General features: G+C 56.6%; 5 protein-coding genes across 5 annotated transcripts; 4 read left to right on the top strand and 1 right to left on the bottom strand.

Moving 5' to 3' along the window:
• Nucleotides 1-183: 183 nt before the first annotated feature.
• On the top strand, nucleotides 184-2,343 carry IWZ02DRAFT_221106 (major facilitator superfamily domain-containing protein). The gene is made up of 4 exons (XM_066762817.1): nucleotides 184-705; nucleotides 841-954; nucleotides 1,021-1,150; nucleotides 1,198-2,343. Exons 1-4 carry the CDS (start codon nucleotides 276-278, stop codon nucleotides 2,147-2,149), a joined length of 1,626 nt encoding a protein of 541 aa, XP_066623544.1. The 5' UTR covers nucleotides 184-275; the 3' UTR covers nucleotides 2,150-2,343.
• Nucleotides 2,344-2,485: 142 nt separating this feature from the next.
• Nucleotides 2,486-5,081, top strand: IWZ02DRAFT_447874 (ABC transporter transmembrane region 2-domain-containing protein). The gene is made up of 4 exons (XM_066767309.1): nucleotides 2,486-3,118; nucleotides 3,169-3,805; nucleotides 3,863-4,760; nucleotides 4,813-5,081. Exons 1-4 carry the CDS (start codon nucleotides 2,603-2,605, stop codon nucleotides 4,886-4,888), a joined length of 2,127 nt encoding a protein of 708 aa, XP_066623543.1. The 5' UTR covers nucleotides 2,486-2,602; the 3' UTR covers nucleotides 4,889-5,081.
• On the top strand, nucleotides 5,082-9,660 carry IWZ02DRAFT_447873 (dynactin-like protein). Its single transcript, XM_066767308.1, has 3 exons — nucleotides 5,082-5,934; nucleotides 5,985-7,801; nucleotides 7,848-9,660. The coding sequence occupies exons 1-3, from the start codon at nucleotides 5,485-5,487 to the stop codon at nucleotides 9,370-9,372; spliced, it is 3,792 nt and encodes a 1,263-aa protein (XP_066623542.1). The 5' UTR covers nucleotides 5,082-5,484; the 3' UTR covers nucleotides 9,373-9,660.
• A 561-nt stretch (nucleotides 9,661-10,221) lies between these two features.
• Nucleotides 10,222-12,895, bottom strand: IWZ02DRAFT_221054 (exocyst complex component Sec6-domain-containing protein). The gene has a single exon (XM_066762815.1). It carries the CDS (start codon nucleotides 12,732-12,734, stop codon nucleotides 10,443-10,445), a length of 2,292 nt encoding a protein of 763 aa, XP_066623541.1. The 5' UTR covers nucleotides 12,735-12,895; the 3' UTR covers nucleotides 10,222-10,442.
• Nucleotides 12,896-13,243: 348 nt separating this feature from the next.
• IWZ02DRAFT_376289 (mitochondrial 54S ribosomal protein uL30m) lies at nucleotides 13,244-13,510 on the top strand (the record flags this gene model as incomplete). Its single annotated transcript, XM_066764872.1, has 1 exon — nucleotides 13,244-13,510. One exon carries the CDS (start codon nucleotides 13,244-13,246, stop codon nucleotides 13,508-13,510), a length of 267 nt encoding a protein of 88 aa, XP_066623540.1.
• Between the last annotated feature and the right edge of the window lie 257 nt (nucleotides 13,511-13,767).

Raw genomic sequence — 13,767 nt, 5'->3', positions numbered from 1 at the left:
GCCCACTTTGTCTGGTCTGGTCTGGTCTGGTCTGGTCTAGTCTGCTATCTTACCTGCCCGTGCAGTGCCTTGCCTGGGCAGCAGAGCTGAGACGACAAAACGACGACAACGACGACTGCAATAAACCTGGTTGCCTTAAACAGGTCCACACACGCAGTCAGTCAGTCATACCAAACAAAGCACCAACCAACAAACCAACAAACCAACCTGCCTACATATGTAAACAAATACCACAGCAAGCCGCGCATATACACACATAGCACCGCATCACCTCAATGTCCACATCATCCAGCACCGACAAAACAGTCGACGACGAAACGTCGCCGCTCCTCTCTCCCTCTCCCTCGCCATCCCCGTCCTCATCCTCATCCTTCTTCTCCACCTCGACATCCACCCGCCCCGACCACCACGACCACCACCGCCGTCGCTGGCGCCCCACCGCCATCTGCCACCTGCTGCTGCTCGTCGTCGTGTGTCACGAGTCGGCCGACGTAGTCGCGGGCCCAGCGCTGACGCGCATCTACGAGGCCGTATATTGCCGCCAGTATTATGCGAGGCGAGGCGGTATTGGTGGTGATGGTGGTGGCGGAGTAGGAGGTGTGGGGGGAATTGCTGGTGTTCCGGAGGAGTATTGCAAGGTGCCGCAGGTGCAGGGCGAAGTGGCGCTGCTTAAGGCGTGGCAGGTGTTTTTTGATGCTGCGGGAAGTATGTTGTGTTTTCCTTTTTTCTTTTCGCGTTTGGCGTGGTGGACGGGGTTTTTGGGGCGCAAAGAGATGAATGTGTATTCTTCAAGGGAGAGGTACGGGGAGAAAGGCGATGCATGTGGCTAATGCCCTCTAGGTCTGCCCTTTGCCATCCCATGGAGCTACTTTGCCGATTCGTATGGCCGCAAGCCCATGCTGTTGATTGTGGTTGCGGCCTTCTTTGCCAAGTCGGTCTGGATCCAAGTCGTCTGTACGATGGCATTTCCGCTCGCCTAACATCTCGAATGAGTTTGCTCCTATGCTGACCTTGGCTCAGGCTATTGCTGGAGGACGCTGCCCATCAGGTTGGTCTGGCTGGGTGGTTTGCATTCGATTTTTGGAGGCGGTGCCGTTGCTGGTGCTGTGCTCTACACGTCCATTGCAGACGTGACGGATCAAGATGAGAGGTGTGTGCTTACCAGATGACGTCGTCGAATCGAGCTGAAAATGATAGGGTGAATGTCTTCTTCCGATTTGGCGCGGCGCAGCTGTTTATAAACTTTGTTGCAACACCGCTGAGCGCCTCGCTGATGCAATTCGGTCCCTTCACCCCAACCGCAGTCGGATCTGTGATTTTCTTCTTTAGCTTCACCCTGGTGTGCTTCTTGCCAGAGACCATGAACTACAAGGAGGCTCCTGAGCCGACGTCCCCCGAACCGACGGAAGCTGGAAGCTGTGGTGGCACGGAAGAAACAACCATACCGCGCCGCGTCAAAAGCCTCTTCAAAACCCTGCAGCACTCGGCCGCGTTCCTGACATCGGATACGCGCATCTTGGTGCTCTTGCCCAGCTACAGCGTCCACCTGCTGCTGTACAACACGACCGACCTCCTGCTGCAGTACACGTCGGCGCGCTACCGCATCCCCATCTCGCGCGCCACGCTAGTCGTCTCGCTGCAGGCCGGGCTGGTCATGATGACGCTGCTGCTCGTGCTTCCCGCGCTGGCACACCATCTAACCAAACGAATGCGCTTCGCAGCTCAACGCAAAGATTTGATACTGGCGCGCTGGTCGGCCGCCGCCATGGGCGTCGGCTTCCTAGGCATCGGTCTCGCGCCCTCGTTGCCGTGGCTCGTCGCCGCGCTGCCAGTCCAGGTTGTAGGCTGGGGCGTCATGTTTCTGATTCGCAGCTTGGTCACTAGTTTCGTCGAACAGCACCATGTGGCGCGTTTATACACGGTCTTGACGCTGGTTGATGCTGCGGGGCTCATGGCTGGCACGCCGGCTTTGGCGGGTTTGTTTGATTGGGGCTTGTCGGTGGGCAGTTGGGCGAGTGGGCTGCCGTTCGTGGCGTGTGCGGGAGCTCTGGCGGCGGTGGGTGTGGTGCTGAGTTGGATCCGCTTGGATGAGAAGACTGGGGAAGAAGATGCAGAAGGAGAGCGGAGCTTGCTTTTGTCTGGGGCATGATTATGTTTATTTACTGGACGGATTTTGGATTATCTGTTTCTACAGAATCAGCGACGTAGTGATAGATAGATTAGATTCGGTAGGAGGCAGAAGCGTAAGAGCAAGAAGATGGAAAGCCATGAGGTAGTCAGAAAATTTGTCAAGGGTTTAGTAGATGTCGAAACGTGATGGCGGCGATGGTGTTGATCCATTCGATGTTCTGTTTTGTCAGTGCTCCGAAGACGTCATTCGTAGATGACACTAACCCGTTTGCGACGGAACCCGAGTCAGGCGAGTCTGGGGAAGGAACCGAGGTGGTCAATCACATGCATCTTTCGAGCTTGGGTGCCACCAGTTCCTCGTTGCGGCTACATCCACAACCGCATCTCCCGATTCTTGCAACGGGCGAGCATGCCATCTCTTCCAGGGCAGATTCTCCGTCTCCAGATGCGCAAATAAGCGCAAACCTCCGCCATGGCCGTTCAGTCGAAGCTTTTGTCCATGGACCGCTCCACCTTGGACCGCTCCAAGGCCCTCGTGAACGAGCTTACTTCGCAATACCTGAAGCATCGGACTCGCATCTCCCGCGCCGTCTACCTCACTCTGTTTGTTGCCCTCGTCAACCGCATCCGCATCGCCATCTCCGAGCAAAAGGCTGCGTCCACCCGCCAGGCCGAGGGCCGCAAAGTTGGCACTGGAGCGACCGAGGGCGAAGCCACTTCGCGGAAGAAGGTCGAACTCAACCGCGAATTCTTCAGAAATCTCTTCCGGCTGCTTAAGATTGTCATACCGGGATGGCGGAGCAAGGAGCTTCGACTGCTCATCAGCCACACCGTGTTCCTCGTCCTGCGGACTCTGATAAGTCTGTACGTCGCTGAACTTGATGGAAAGCTGGTGAGCAACCTTGTCCGCGGCAGAGGCAAAGACTTCTTGACTGGCCTGGTCTGGTGGATGACGGTTGCCATTCCCGCAACCTTTACGAACTCAATGGTAAGACGACAATGCTTCGCTCCATCCTACTGGTCGCTGATCGATGACAGCTTTCGTACCATCAATGCAAACTGTCCCTCCAATACCGAACCCGCCTCACAAATTACATCCACAACAAGTACCTCTCGCAGATGACCTTCTACACCCTCTCCGCCCTCGACGATCGGATAAAGAACGCCGATCAGCTCATCACTGTCGACGTCGCCAAGTTCTCAAACAGTCTTGCAGAGTTGTATTCCAACATTGCGAAACCGGTCTTGGATATGATCATCTACAACTACTCGCTGTCTCGTAGTGTCGGAGGAGAAGGTCTATTCATGATGAGCCTGATCGTGCAGCTGTCGGCAAGTGTCATGAGGGCTCTGACGCCTCCGTTTGGCCGATATGTGGCAGACGAGGCGCGTTTGGAAGGTGAATTCCGATTCCAACATTCCAGGCTCATCGACTACAGCGAGGAGGTCTCGTTGTACGCTGGTCACGAGGCGGAGAAGGATACGCTCGACAAGGGATACTTCACCTTGATCAAGCATGTCAACCGGATCCTGAGAAGAAGATTTTACCATGCCATCATGGAAGACTTTGTCATCAAGTATTTCTGGGGTGCTCTGGGGTTGATGCTCTGCAGTGTGCCAGTATTCTTCAAGATACCCGGCGTTGCTGGCAACAACATGGGAGACCGGACCGAAAGTGAGTCTCAAACAAATCTCGCACCCGTGATGCTGGGCTACCCGCTAATTCTTCCAGGTTTCGTCACCAACCGGCGAATGCTCCTCAGTTCTTCGGATGCTTTTGGACGTGTCATGTTTTCCTACAAGGAAATCACAGAGCTGGCAGGGTACACCTCACGTGTCTCCACCCTCCTCGATGTGATTGAAGAAATTCAAGCTGGTCACTTTGAAAAGAAGCTGGTTTCCTCAGCAAACACGGAGGAGAATGCGGCTGTGTTGAGGGGCCGCGGCAAGGTGTCCGAAGGCGAAGATATCGAGTTTGTGGACGTGCCGATCGTTTCGCCCAACGGTGACGTCCTCGTCCGCGCTCTCAGCTTCACCGTCAAGCCTGGTGACCATCTTCTGATTGTGGGACCCAATGGATGCGGCAAGTCCTCTCTCTTCAGGATTTTGGGTGGACTGTGGCCGGTGTACGGCGGCACTGTCAGAAAGCCACCGTTTGAGAGCATTTTCTATATCCCACAGAGGCCTTATTTGTCGCGAGGGACATTACGGCAGCAAATCACCTACCCGGACAACTTAAGGCAAATGCGCGACAAAGGAATCACGGACGCGGACCTCCTCCGCATTCTGTCGGTCGTGGAGATTGAGTCCATCGTTGACCGGCCTGGTGGATGGGATGCGGAGCAGGAGTGGGCCGACGTTCTCTCGATCGGTCTGCAACAGCGCGTTGCCATGGCGAGACTGTTTTACCACGCTCCAAAGTACGCCATCTTGGACGAGTGTACCAGCAGCGTGACGCTCGAGATTGAGAGGATCATGTATGACGAGGCAAAGAGGTTGGGCATCACCTTGATGACTGTCAGCCACCGGAGAAGTTTGTGGAAGTACCACTCGAACATTTTGCAATTCGACGGACAGGGCCATTGTATTTTCACCAAGTTGGACGCTGAGCGGAGACTGCAGCTGGAAGAGTAAGTGTCGGACGAACAAGTTTGACTGGATAAATGCTGACTAGACCCACAGTGAGAAGGAAGAGCTGGAGCTCCAGCTGAGGGCTGTGCCGGAGATTGAGAAGCGGATTGCCGAACTGACTGCCTGATGTTGACTCGACGTTGAACGATCAAGTGGCTCTCGATCTTTTCATGCTGTTGAAGCGTTTGTGTAAGAGGTGCACATAGAATGTGTGAATCAGGAGCACACTTTTGGATGCACAGTCCATCAGCGTTTGAATTTTGGTCATTTCTGCATGCCTGGGTACACCCATAGACCAAAGAAAGAGTACCACTTGTGACTAGTCAATATCATGTGATGATGTTTGTTGCGCGCCTCGACGCGTTTCCCGTTGAGCGATGGTTGGCTTGCCGAGAGGTCGCCTCAGGACGGCGCGTCGGCGGTGTTCGTTAATTCGGACTCGACCACCAACAAAGGGAACCGCCCGCCCGCGTCATCCTCCAGCTGCCACCTCACAACCTACCCCAAGCTCCCCGCTACCACCCACCACAGCTCTCCGAAAATCGCCCGTTCATATCGACGCCAAACGACATCTCTCCGCGACGACTACGCCCAACTGTCGTGACCACAACAACCTCCGGAAGCTTCGTGTCATGAAGTGCGCATAGCCTCAGAACGCCGCGCGAGGAACAACACACAAGCCGCGATAGCACACCATCCTCGCACCCCACCACCACTGCCAATATGGCCGACGAAGTCGATCTCAAGGTCGGCCAAGTTGTCGAGCTGGTCAATGGCCGCGTCGCGACGGTGCGCTTTATCGGCGAAACCCAATTCGCGTCGGACGAGTGGGTGGGCGTCGAATTCGACGATGCGTCGGGCAAAAACGATGGATCCGTCCAAGGGGAAAGATATTTCGACTGCGAGCCCGGCCACGGCATGTTCTTGCGCCGGACGGGCGTCTCGCAGGTCCTGGAGCAACCGAAACCAAAGGCGCCCGCGAAGCCGGCGGCGGCAGCAGCTGGAAGGGCTCCGGCCAAGTCTGTGAGCCGGCGGCCCGGAGGATCCGTGGATCAGGGCAAGAGCAGGCCGAGCAGCGTTGTGACCGAGTCGACGAACAGCAGACCGAGGCTGGGGAGTAGGCCGACTAGCATCGATACCGGGAGGGTAGCGGCGTCGGGGACGAGGATTGGGGTGAGCTGCTTGTCCACGCCCGCTGTGGCGCAAAGACTGATTCGTTGTAGTCTCCTACAAAGCGACCAGCTGCAGGCTCAATCTCTCAGCGCGCACGTCCCAGCTTAGGTGGTGGTGCTGCGGCTAGCAGGAGGGTGTCCAATGTTGCGTCTTCTGCGAGCAAGGCTGCGACCCCCGCCGCACCAAAGCACACGCCCAGGCCCTCTTTGGGCGGCCCAACTCGTTCGGGTTCGGCGAGGACGTCGAGTACGGAGACTCCCAAGCCGGCCGCTCGTCAATCTCTGGGTGCCGCGAAGCGGACCCCACCTCATACGGGCAGTTCGACGCCAACGAGCACGCCAGCTGCTCAACGCAGCACCAGCAGCTCGCAAGATAAACAGCAGATTCAGGAGCTCACCACCAAGGTTGCCTTCCTCGAGTCCAAGCGGAATGAGGACCGTGAAAGGATCGTCACTCTGGAGCGCGTCCAAGAGGAACGCGACAGGTTCGAGCAAATTATTCAGAAATTGCAAAACAAGATTCAACCACTTTCTCAAGAAAACTCAGAGCTCAAGAAACATCTGAAGGATGCCGAGGGCCGGTTGGAGCAGGTGGAGACTCTTCAGGCAGAACATGAGTCGATTATGGAAATGGCGACGTTAGATCGCGAGATGGCGGAAGAGCAGACCGAAGCGTACAAGGCCGAACTCGACGCCGTCAAAGAGAAGCTCGAAGAGATTGAACTCGAGAATGAAATCCTCAAGGGTGAGAATGACGAGCTCAGCAAGGACATGAGTCCTGAAGAACGGACAAGCCAGGGATGGATCCAGATGGAGCGGGAGAATGAGAGGCTGCGCGAGGCTCTCATCCGCCTGAGGGATATCACTCAACAGTCCGAGTTGGAGTTCAGAGACCAGATCAAGGGCTTGGAAGAAGACGTCCAAGAACTGTCTGGCGTAAAGGGGCTCTACGAAGAAACTAAGGCTGCGCTCGCGGACGCTGAAGCCGACAGGGAGGAGCTCCGCCAACAGCTCGAGGCCGCTCTCGGCGCTGAAGAGATGATTGAGGAGCTCACCGAGAAGAACCTTTCCCAGAGCGAGTACATTGAGAACTTGAAGGCTACCATCGAAGAGCTCGAGACGATCAAGGAGCTCAACGACGAACTTGAGATTAACCACGTCGAAAACGAGAAGCAGCTCCTGGAGCAAATCGACTATAAGGATGCTGTCATCACAGACTTTGGCCGTCGTGCTTTGCAGCAAGACGAGACCGTCGCAGACCAGGAGTACACCATCATGAGGTTCCGCGAGCTGGTCACCAATCTGCAGTCAGACATGGAGGACATGCGGGCCTCGAGAGAAATCAGCGAGACCGAAGCCCAGGAGCTGAACAGCCGGTCCAGAGCCATGATGGATCTCAACAGGCAGCTGCAGCAATCGGCCTCGAGCACGAAGGTCAAGACTATCGACATGGAACTCCGCAAGCTGGAGGCCCAGGAGGCGGCCGAGCATCTTGCCATTGTGCAGCTCTTCCTTCCCGAAGCCTTCCACTCGGAGAGAGAATCCGTCCTCGCCCTGCTGCGCTTCAAGAGGATCGGCTTCAAAGCTTCCCTCATCCACAACTTTGTCAAGGACAAGGTCTCGGGCGATGCGCCCGTTGCCGACGAGGACATTTTCGAGGCTTGCGATGTCCTTGACAAGCTCACGTGGGTTTCGGCCATGTGCGATAGATTCGTCACGGCCATCTCGACGTGCTCGCTGGATCAATTTGCCAAGTTTGAGGGCGCCCTCTACGAGCTGGAGCCTGTCGAGCGTGCTCTCAATGGTTACATTGAAGCTTTGAAGAACGACGAGCTGAAGGAGAAACTTGTCGCCGAGGAATTGCATCGGTAAGTTGCTTGCATCTAATTTGGAGAGCTCTCTAACAGATTTCAGGTCAATTGCTGTCATGGGTCATCTTGCCGAGAGACACTTGGGCGACACTCTGGTTGCGTATGCCGATGACGTTCTCATGCGCACCCTACTCATGCAAAGCCACCTCGAAACGAGCGCATCAGCATTGGCACTCGTCAAGCTGGAGGTCCAGTCAAAAGTTCACGAGACTGAGGAGAATGCATACGACGGCATCCAGCGCTTTGTCGAAAAGACAGAGGCCATTATTGCTCAAACTCGCAGCACAAAGGTCATAGTCGGAAAGACGCTGCGGGCTCTCCAGGAGCACAAGGCGCGATCCATGACCATATCTGGAGACACGTCGCCCCAGTTCTGCGAGTGCCAGGACACTGCCGAAGAATTGGCCATGTACACGCGCGCTCTTGGAGAAAATATCTTCCGTTTGCTGCACGAGGAAGGCCGCAACACGCCATTCTCTACGAGCGAGGTCCGGAATGTTATGTTCAAGACATCCGAATCCGTTTGGTCTGTGTCTGAATCAGATCTGTACACAACCTTCGCCGCCAAGCTCCGTCAACTGGTCGACGTCATTACCGAACTCAGCAACATGACGTCGGATCTGGAGATGATTGTAGAGTTTGAAAAGACACCGGCGCCATGGGTGCTGCGGTCCAAGGAGCTGCAAGACAGCAAGATTGTGTCCATAGACGCCGAGGAAGAGATTCGGCGTCTCAAGGAAGAAGTCCACGGCCGGACCATGCAGATCAAGCTGCAAGAACAACGGCACGAAGAAGCCACTGTCAAGATCGAACTACTGGAAAGCCGGACGCGCGACGCATCCAAAAAGGCGCAGCGCATCACAGAGCTGGAGCGCAAGATCGACGAGCTGCGGGCCAAAGAGCGCGAGCTGGTCGAGCAGCACCAACAGCACGTCGACGCGCTGGCAGCCATGGAGACGGAGAAGGAAAAGTGGAAGGGCGAGGCGGAAAAGGCAAAGGCGCTCGAAGCCGCCATGGGCGGCGAGCTGGGCGCGCAGCAGCGCGGCGGCGAGAAGACGGTCGCCACCAAGCGCGAAATCGACGCCTTGCGCACCGACATTGCCTACCTCGAAGCCGCCAACCGCTACCTACGCAGCACCAACCGCCGCGAGCACGGCGGCGCCAGCGGCCCCAAGGCCGCTGCTGCCATCAGAGACTCGTGGCTCGCCCTGCCCGTCGTGCCCGGCGGCCGCAAACCCGGCGGCGTGCTGTCATCGCGCGAAACCGCCGTGCCCAAGTACCGCCTCGCGCTGCATGAACTCACCAACCTGCCGCACGTCGCGCGACCCATTGACCTCAAGGCCGTCGAGGCCGATGTTGAGTCTGAGGGTCCCCGCAAGCGCCTCGCTTGGCGCCCTATGAAGGCGACGCCGCAGTGGCAGCTCAGCGAGCAGGAGCTGCGCAAGGCCGACGCGTGGGACGCGCTGTGGAGAGGCGACGATGTCGACGACGAAGTTGACCAGCTGAGCCCGTGGGGCGGCGGCGGCTTGGGGATGACGGCGGCTGGTGCGGTTGGCGTTGTGTCCTAATCTGTGGCGCGCTGTATCCTGCCGTTGTGTGTACTTGGTTGGGGACGAGGCGTCTGTCTGGATTCGGCTGGTTTTTTTGGCTTCTGTCGGAGTGATAGATGATGATGATGTATGGGTATGAGATGGCGCTCGGGGAACGGTCCGTCTGGTCTGATCTGGTCTCTTACGTGTCGTTCGATACCCCCACTTCCCTTTTCCCTCTCCCCTGCATATCCTGTCCTCCGCATTCGTACATACATATATGCTTCTCTGCCTACCTATCTATTAGTCACGATTGTAAATGCCAGCCACGAGATGAGCGATTATCTCGTCTACCTATTCCTCCAAAATAATACTTGCACGAATGCGCTTGGTAGTGATAAACATCAACCTGCAAGAGTCAACGTCTCAACATCTGAACATCTGCGTCTTACCGCAAAAGGAAAACGCGCACTGCTGTCATGCGCAAAGGATGGACGACGGTTGAAGACGATGACATGAGGCCACCCACCCATCCATCCATCCACCCTGCTCTCTCTCTCATCTCGCCCTGTGCTGACGACGGCTACCTGCAGAACCCGTTGACGGCAGGCAAGCTCGCCACCATTGTCATCACAAGAAGCAGATACAAGACGGCAGCGCGCATGTAACCAGTCAGTCAGTCAGTCAGCCAGCCAGCCAGCCAGCAAGCAGGAAGCATGCACCCAGTCATCGTATCCATATGTCGCATGTGTGTGCACAAAGGAGAAGATTAAGATGTATTCTGGAAGAAAAATGCAGAGCTACGTGCCATGGATGAACGTCGGGCACCTACATCATATACCTACCTACGTACCTGCGTACCAGACCGAAGAAATGTGGGGAGAAAGAACGAGGATGACGCCTCGTCCGTCCCCGCGTGTATTTTCATGCCATAGCAAAAACGCCTTCTCGCCATGCCTGCCTTGCCGACAAAAAACGACCCTGCCTGCCCACCTGCTCGCTTGCTCGCTTGCTCGCCTCTGCGTATGAGAAGAAAGATGGAGAGAAAAGAGGAAAAGATGTTGGAGAAAGATGAAGGACCGCCCATACTACTACCACACCATCGCCGCTTACTTGACCTTACTCATGATAGTCTCGACGCCGCGCTCCACCTGCACCATGGCAGCCTTCGCCTTGACCTCCTTGACCAAACTGCGATCGGAATCATCTCTGGCCCTGAGCACGCTCTCGACCCACCCGACATTGAGGTCCCAGTACTCCAGCTTGAAGCTCTCAAAGACGGACGGCACGACGTGCTTGTCGGCCTCGAGCAGCTGCACGAAGCGCTCCACCACGCGCCATTTCTGCTTGATGTCCGGGCCGGCCGGGAACTGGCCGAAGAAGTCGAAGACGGCGAGCACGTCGTCGCGGATCTTTTCGACAAAGGGCTCCGTGCGCTTGAACTTGGCGCCCTTGTTGTGCACGCTGGACAGGTAGCGCACGAGGAGCTCGTCGGCCAGCTCTTCGATGAGCACGTCACGCAGCGACGGGTGCAGCACGGGGTCGTAGTCGTTGAGGTAGTCTTGGAAAGTCGATACGATCTGGCCCACGCGCTTCTGCGCGTACCACGATGGCGTGAAGAACTCGGAGAGGATGGGCCGGAAGTCAACGTCGAAGATGAGGCGCACGAAGACGGCCAGGCAGTGCGTCGAGAGATCGACGTAGCCGTCGCGCAGCGCGTCGATTTGCGACTGCGCCGTTGCCGAGTACTGCGGCGATGTAAGCGGCACCAGTTCGCGGCTGAAGCGCGACAGGTACGACCCGCCCGTTTGTGCTTCATCGTCGCCGTCGTCGATGCACGCGATTTGGTCGTTGGCGATGGCCACCAGCCAGTCTTGCAGCGGTTGCAGACCGTCTGGGTCCCCCGCGCCTTGCGTGTACTTGTCGAGTTCAATGTCCACCAGCTCTTCCCATAGCCGCTGCCGAGACATGAGCGCTTTGAACATGGCGTCGATGACGCCCTCAGCGACGTCGGTGCGGTCGCTGCTGCCGGCCACTGCGAGTTGCTCGCGCAACATGGACCACATGTCTCCCAGGGTTTTGGTGCGGAAGTATCCGTTGACATCGGTGTCCAGGCTGTTTTCAGCCCGTGCGATGAACGTCTGCTTGTCTGTTGCAGACATGCGAGACATCCATTCTTCGACAGCCTTGATGATGAGCTGTCTGTATTCGCGGACGAGCTCGGATGCTCGGTTGTCAATGAGGTGCGGCGTGAGGTCGTCTTCTGGAACGCCCAGCTTCCCCATCTTTCCGTAGTACTTTTCTTCCCAGTGGATAATGGCAAGCATGTGGACAGGCTTGAGGTCTGGGTCGTCGATGTGCGAGACCAGCCAGTCATGCATCATCTTGTGGTAAATGGTGTAGAATGTCTTGAAAACCTTCCACTTACGAGGCATCAGATTCACCATGCCGAGCTTGACCGTATTGAGATCATTAAAGAACCATCGGAGGCTCTTCTCCAGCTTATCCGGATCCTCGAGGAAGGCTTCCTTGGTATCTTGAATTTTGGCACCGGCCGACAGCTCAATTGCCTTGAGAAACTTCTCCTTGTACCCGCGAAGCTCCTTAGGTCCGGTAGCGATAGATTTGAATCTGGCCGCCAAGTCCTTATAGTCCCTCTGAGCATCCTGCAGCGCCTGGACCTTCTTGTCAATCTTTTCCTCTTCTTCAATGACCAACGCCAATCTGACGACCATGCCATTGTTGCCAGTCTGCACCAAGGGGATGAGATTCATGCACGCCAGACCAACATGCTCGTCAAACATTTCGACGACCTTGTCCAGCCGTTCAAAGTAGTCTTGCAGCGTGCCTCCACTGTCCAGCCGCAAATTGTTGACGAGCTCCAAGCTGAGGTTGTCGTCCTCATTGCTCTTAATCTGGTCCATGGCGGCATCCCTTATGTTCCTGAGACGATTCAAGCCAAAGTGTATCTGCAGCAAATTTGGCTGGTTCTCGAGGTCCTGCTCGTCGTCGTCGAGCAGGCGCTCCGTCTGGGCCATCTCGCGCTCAAACAGGTCAATGTCCTGCTTCATCTTCTGCACGGCCTCGAAGTTGCGGTGCGTCTGCGCGACGAGGTTGATGTGCGGGAAGTCGCGGATCATCTGCTGCGCCTCGGCGCACAGCTTGTCAATCGTCATCATCTCGTCCTTGATGAGGTTGACGGTGCGCTGGCCCTCGCTGATGCTGTTCATGCCCGACTGCGTAATCTCCAACTGCTCTTTGAGTCCATGGCGTAGCTGCGCGTCTACCGCCGCCTTTTTCCGCGTGAATTCAGCCTTGAGCGAGGCTATCTTGTCCAGGTCCTCGGGGTGCCGCAGCAGCTCGGCCAGCTTCTGGAGGCTGGGGGAATCCGCATCGTTCATGCTGGTCTCCGGGGGCGTTGGATGTGACGATAGAGCATTTGGCCTTTCAGGGCGATGGGGTGAAAGGATGTTCAGAGGGTCGAGGCAGCCGGCGGGGTATTAGTTGTGAGGGAGTAAGTGTCTTGGGACAGCTCCGTATGCGGGAGCGGACGTCTCGGTGTCCTGTCGAAAGAGCAGCTGTCCGCGTTGCCGGTCGCCAACGGCATCCGCGAGACAAGTGCGGCCATGACTTGTGCAGCCACTCTCTGCCTCGTGCCTGGGCCCTGATGATCGCCGCGCCTCTTGGCACGACTGCGGCTTTCTCCAGGCATTCCCGCGCAACATTAGCCCAGCATCCACTCCACTCCACAAGCCAACTGCGTCCGCTGCCAAACCCCAGGTGCGAATTGCACAGGTGAGCAATCCTTCACACTCGTGAGCTTCAACCTCCAACCTAACCTTTTCGCTTCCAGTCCCTCTGCGTCCACCTCTCCAAAACCGCATCGCACTCCCGCACCACCACCATCACCATGGCCTACTTCAAGATCACGCTGCTCCGCTCCGCCATCGCGCTGCCATCCAAAGTCCAAGGCACGCTCGCGGCGCTGGGCCTGCGCAAGCGCATGTCCACCGTCTACCACCCGGTCACGCAGTCGGTGGCCGGTAAGATCATGCGTGTCAAGGAACTCGTCGACGTGCTCGAAGTCGACAAGCCGCTGTCTAAGGCAGAGCAGCGGGCGCTGAGGAAACCGGATCCCGGGTACTTTATTGAGAAGAGAGCGTCGGAAAGGGCATGATTGCGCTTTTTGTTGCCTGGGGAGGCACAAGCAGGACTTTTGACGTGGTTGAGCTGTTTCTAGTTGCAATGCCATCTAGAAGCTATTGGGTCATGCGAAAAGAGAATAAGCCAGCGATGCCCCGACACGAGGCGCAGGTGTGCATTTCAGGCGTTCATGGTTCGAGGGAAGACAGTCAGAGTTGCAAAACGACTGAGCGAGCGGAACGACTGAGCGAGCGGCTCATGGTCTATTACATGAACCAAACAACAGCGCCA

The sequence above is a fragment of the Phyllosticta citriasiana genome (assembly GCF_038021145.1).
Source record: "Phyllosticta citriasiana strain CBS 120426 chromosome Unknown IWZ02scaffold_5, whole genome shotgun sequence".
Classification (NCBI taxonomy): domain Eukaryota; kingdom Fungi; phylum Ascomycota; class Dothideomycetes; order Botryosphaeriales; family Phyllostictaceae; genus Phyllosticta; species Phyllosticta citriasiana.
The sequence above is the reverse complement of the archived record's forward strand: the minus strand, read 5'-3'. Positions and strand labels throughout refer to the sequence as shown.